The sequence below is a fragment of the Austrofundulus limnaeus genome, unplaced genomic scaffold (genome assembly GCF_001266775.1).
Source record: "Austrofundulus limnaeus strain Quisiro unplaced genomic scaffold, Austrofundulus_limnaeus-1.0 Scaffold190, whole genome shotgun sequence".
In the NCBI taxonomy this organism is placed as follows: domain Eukaryota; kingdom Metazoa; phylum Chordata; class Actinopteri; order Cyprinodontiformes; family Rivulidae; genus Austrofundulus; species Austrofundulus limnaeus.
In genome coordinates, this window is record NW_013952592.1 from 846,093 (window position 1) to 851,554 (window position 5,462).

At 42.1% G+C, this 5,462-nt stretch overlaps 1 protein-coding gene across 1 annotated transcript; it reads left to right on the top strand.

Moving 5' to 3' along the window:
- The first annotated feature begins 320 nt into the window (after positions 1 to 320).
- On the top strand, positions 321 to 4,845 carry neurod6b (neuronal differentiation 6b). Its single transcript, XM_014018375.1, has 2 exons — positions 321 to 902; positions 1,241 to 4,845. The coding sequence occupies exon 2, from the start codon at positions 1,246 to 1,248 to the stop codon at positions 2,251 to 2,253; it is 1,008 nt and encodes a 335-aa protein (XP_013873829.1). The 5' UTR covers positions 321 to 902; positions 1,241 to 1,245; the 3' UTR covers positions 2,254 to 4,845.
- The last annotated feature ends 617 nt before the right edge of the window (positions 4,846 to 5,462 follow it).

Sequence of the window (5,462 nt, forward strand, 5' to 3'; positions counted from 1 at the left end):
GAATTTGAAGTTGAAGAAGACACTCAAGTGGTCTTCCTAGGACTTTTATGTCAGAGATGAGCTTTAAATGACCAATGTATGCTGCTTTTTATGGCATCATTGCCAAACATGATGTGGCAGAAAACTGATTAGATCCCAGAAAATAAGATATAATTATTTTTGCTGGAGCTGGAGGGGTCACAAGAGTCAAAAATTCAGTCAGAACTGAAAGAAAATATTCCAAAACTGAGGACTCTGAAACTTCAAACAGCAGATCATTGATAGGCTATCATGCAATTTGTAATATATTGAGCAAAAATAAAAGTATCTATTGGATCAGAACCCAAAGTCCAAACAGAAGCATAATGCATTTGGATTTTAACCTAATATTATGGTTTTGGTCAAACTGTGACCAAAGTGGGGGTTTTCCCCCCACCTACTTGTTGAGAAAGCCTGCAGCCTCCTGCACGTCCCCCCTTTTTCTTTCAGACAACTAAAAAAAAAAAAAAAAAAAAAAAAAAAAAAAAAAAAAAAAGAAACACCAGCTCCTCTTTGCACGAGGAGGTGCAGGAGACGCAGGTATTAGTTGTTATCCCTCACCGGTCTGTGTTCTTGACGGTAAACGCGGGCCTCCCGGTGCCTATTACTGGAGCTGCCAGATGATCGGTACGGAGTGGAGGTCCCACGGGACGCTGAGCACGTGGTCTCGGCTGCCACAAGACGTCAGCGGCAGATGGCATGGGTACCCGCTGTTGGCATGAGTGTCATTCCTCAAAGAGAGGAGGGAAGGGGAGAGAGGAGAACAGAGGCTGCGCGGCTCTCAGCTCCTGGAAACACTGAGGGGTCTGCAGAAGAAGAAGCTGCAGCGGAGATTCAGGGGTGATCCAGTATTTGGGGCCATGCAAGGTGCACGCTGACCAGAGGTTGGTGATCTTTTTTTCTTATGAATTTTCGATTATTGATTGACTTTTTGTGCAATTTAAATACCCGAAACAGCTTTTATCTTTCATGTAATTCTCAAATATGATGCAACAGAAAACCTTCAACACTTATGCTATTATTTCACAAGTCAAAAGACAAATGAAGCTGAGTGTCTTTGAAAAGGTAAAAGCTGTCACTTTGGCCCCGCGTGCCAATTTGTTACTTTCCCTCTTGGGATGACTTGTTCACAAGGTAATTAACTGACAACCTTCAAAAGTCTTTTCTTTGCTCTCATGATCCCACTCTTATTTTATTGATTTATTTTAAATTTATTTTACAGGAGATATGTTGACGCTGCCATTCGAGGAACCTCATATGATGTGTGAGCCGCGCTTTGGTGCCAATTACCCCCGCGAAGATCTACCTGTGAGCCTGGAGCAGGAGCGCCAGCACAACCCAGACAGGTCCAAGCCAGACATCATGAGGGACGTCGAGGACGATCTTTCTGACAGGGAGGAGGACGAAAGGGAGGACGACCAGGACGAGAACGGGCTTCCCAAAAAGCGGGGGCCCCGGAAAAAAAAGGCCGGGAAGGAGCAGGTGGACAGGGCCAAACTCCGGCGCCAGGAAGCCAACGCCCGGGAGCGCAGCAGGATGCACGGCCTGAACGCTGCGCTGGAGAGTCTGCGCAAAGTTGTGCCGTGCTACTCCAAAACTCAAAAACTGTCCAAGATCGAGACGCTCAGGTTGGCTAAAAACTACATCTGGGCCCTGTCGGAGACGCTGAGCGCCGGGAAGAGACCCGACCTCCTTGCGTTCGTTCAGACTTTGTGCAAAGGTTTATCCCAGCCGACCACCAACTTGGTGGCCGGCTGTTTGCAGCTGAACGCAAGGAATTTTCTCACAGACCACAACGGCGAGGTGATGTTTTCTGGCAGGTCGCCGTACGAAGCCATGTACTCGTACGCCGGAACAGACATGAACTCGCCCCCGGGCCACAGCGGCGGCAGCTTGGACCCGAGCGCCAAGCCGTTCCGGCACTACGGCTACAGCGGCGCCTACGAGCCCTACTTCGAAAACCCATCCCCGGAGAGCGGGAGCCCACATTTCGACGGCCAGCTGAGCCCCCCGATGAACTTTAACGGGATTTTCTCCCTCAAACACGAGGAGCCGCCGGATTACGCCAAGAGTGGCCACTATGGCATGCGCTACTGTGGCGCGCCAGGACGCGCGGCCCTGGCGCCAAACTCAATGTACCGGGTGTCCCCAGAGGCCCGTTTCCCCTACGACCTCCACGTCCGCAGCCAGTCCTTTCAAGCACAAGGGGAGGTTAATGGTTCCTTCCACAATTAAGCAGTCAGCTGGACAAGCTTCTCGTGCAATTTCCCCGCACGGAGTGTGGAACAGCACGGACACAGACACGCTGATGCGCAGCTACAGAAAAATACGAAGAAGAAAAAGCCAATTAAAAAAAACAATAATTCCAAATATCCAGTTTTTTTTAATTCAACATTTAAATACGATGAGTTGGTTTGTAAACAGCTCCTCTCCAGCTAAATTCATATTGACAAACGAGAGCAAAAAATAATAGTAATAATAAATAAAATAAAAAAACGCAAGAAGGTCTTGTAAAAATGAAAACGTTCAAAGGTATCAAATCTTTGAAAATGACAATTAAAAAAAGGCTGTTATTTTGCCCCCCACCCACCCCACCCAGGTCAGATATGAAATTCTGATTTTTAAGCAAATTATTTCCAGTTTTAGCAAATGCCATTGATTTTGGAAATCTTTTAAAAACACAGTTTTAATCAACTAAAAGAAACAACTGAAGAAGAAACATTTCTCTTCATCTCGGAAGTTTGTTGATTGGACTTCAGTGAATCAGTGTGTTGGCAATAAAAAAAGGACAATTGAGCTATGCAATCTAGCAACATGCAATCTTTGCTTACTAGAAATTAAAAAAATGTCTTCTCACAGGACATTTTGCTTAATATAGAACATGATAAAAAAAGGTAAAAACTTTGGAGACAATTCAGTTCGAAATTTTGAGGTTTAAAAAAGTCAAATGTATTTAAGGTGAATGGTGCGGTCACGAGGTGATTTGTTTATTTATTTATTTATTTATTTATTTATTTATTTATTTATTTATTTATTTATTTATTCTAAGTTGGTGCATTTGAATGTGAATATTATATTATAGAAGGGGAGAAAGCGAACGAACGTTGTAAAATCAGACAGTGTGAACTTTTCTGTGGACTTCTAGAAACATGTAAAGTTTGTTTTCTGTTGCCTTGTTGTAAATTACGCCAAGTGTTTGTGTCAGAAGAACAAAACGTCACATGCCTTAAAAAAATCGGAAGGGAACAAATAAGAAAAGAAAAAAAAGACAGGAAGTTCTGGATTGTTTGGTGTAAACTTTATTAGTATTATTATTTTTACGCACAAATGTTGCTGCCTCTGCTCATATTATTTGTGTTTATTTGAACCATTTTTTTCTTTTCATTAATGGAGAATATATATATTTGACCTTATTTCTGCTGCTTTTGCTCATCTGAAACACGCGCGCACAATTGCGTCACACACACTCACGCGCACTTCTGCAAACTCGTTATGGATCGAATTCTTCGTGAAGTAATGTGTGAATGTTTTGTGATGTGTGTGTGTTTTTTGTCGCAATAAAATTCTAAATAAAAAAGGAAGAAGAAGAAGGAGAAGAAGAAGGAGAAGAAGAAGGAGAGGCTGTGGGAGGCTTTCTGCTGGAGCTTCTCAGATGTCTGTGGCAATGACCGACAGCAGATGGCAATTAAGAAGGAAAAAAATAATAATAACAACAACAACAATAGTGGGGAAATAAATGAAGATAAAACCGCCACGGGGCATTAGTTTTATTTATTTATTTCCTTATTTTTTTCTCTCTCTCTCTCTGAAAATGAATAAAGTAATCGTGCATGACCTGAAAAGGATGTGGCGGCTCACTGCAGGCCCGATTTTAAAAGTTACCACCAAAGCTCTACTTAAGAAGCAATCCATTAAAATGGGTTTTCTTTAATAAAGTTTTCTTTTTGTCAAATTTAAATATATAATATTCCGACTGCCTTCCAGCTGATCAGATGGCTGATTTGTGTCAGAAACGCGCAGGAGGTGTTGGATGTCATCCAGACAGCGCAGGCAGTTGATCCTCGCAGTTTGGAGAGGAGAAGGAGTCGATGATCCCCTGAGGCAACATTACTAAACGACAAGCCATCTCCTCAACAACAAAACCCAAGATCAACAGTTCTCCTGTTTATTGGAAATATCTGTGAGATATTTGCTTCTCTTTTAATTCGACTCCTCTCGGTTTAAATCAGATTGCTCGCAGCATTTCTGCCATGCTCTGGAAGGATAAATATGATGACTAAAGCGGGATGATCACTGAATATATTAGTTTTTTTTAATTAGATGATGAGTAAACAAAATAAAATCTAAATAAGGCACACCTTTGTGTTTAAGCCCAGAAAAAGCAGGGGATTCTGATGTTATCAGTCCACGAAATGGATGAAAAGCCCCCTTTCACTGTTATATATATATTTTTTTTTTCCTTTTGCAACATCACTAGTTAAGCAGCAACATTTAGAAGCTGTGTTCACATTGCACAAGGTCAGCAAGTTGCTAAAAACAACAAACTGAGCCAGAAGAGACATCCTGCCAGCTGATCTTGGAGCTTTAAGTCTTGTGATCAGACTTGTGTCGGGATTCTTGCAGAAAATCAAATTAAAGAGAGGAGCCACACTTTAAAAAAAGCCCCGATGAGCTGACATCAACTCCCATTAACCCCCACCATCCATTTCCAAGCAACTAATAGGAGCCCAGCACATGGAGTCTGAAAAGGAATATGTTAAAATACACGTTTTTTTAAAAACCCTGTTAAATCTGTAATTGCTGTAAATAAACCTCACATGTGCAACAGCTTGAGCAGCTTTCTGTCCTTTTGCTCCTCTCAGTGTGGATTATTTGCTCCAGTGTTGTAAATCATCCCAATTCTACAATTTTTTTGCTGCATTTTCAGAGCAGAGAGTGTTATTTTTTTCCCAAACTCATGAGTGTTTCAGCAAACACATGAAGCAAATGGATCCCTGCGTATATGAAGCAAGGCCCGATTCATTTGTGCAAATTGAAAGCGGTAATGAAAACAAAATAACAAACAAAGGAAGCTCGACGAATGAAGATGCCATTCTCAACCGCAAACAATCTCTCCCCTTTCTTCATGTTGACGTACAAAACCAATTAAACATATTTACTGTGAAATCAGCTCGATAATGTAATTGTGTTTTTTTTTTTACCTAACTGAAAACAGGCTTGTTTTCTTGTCTTTATTCATCAGAGTGACTGGATGTCCTCCTGGGGCCTTTAAAGTGTCTCCCGAGGCCCACATTTCACCACAGATCACCAAGACCATAAACATTTTCACTGTGTGTGTGTGAATTATTGTACGTGTGCTTATAAGAGAGGCATCTTCAAATTCCTTTTGATGCTTCACTTAGAGGCCTCGGGGGTGAGGGCGCAGAGGAGTGGAGGAAGGAGTT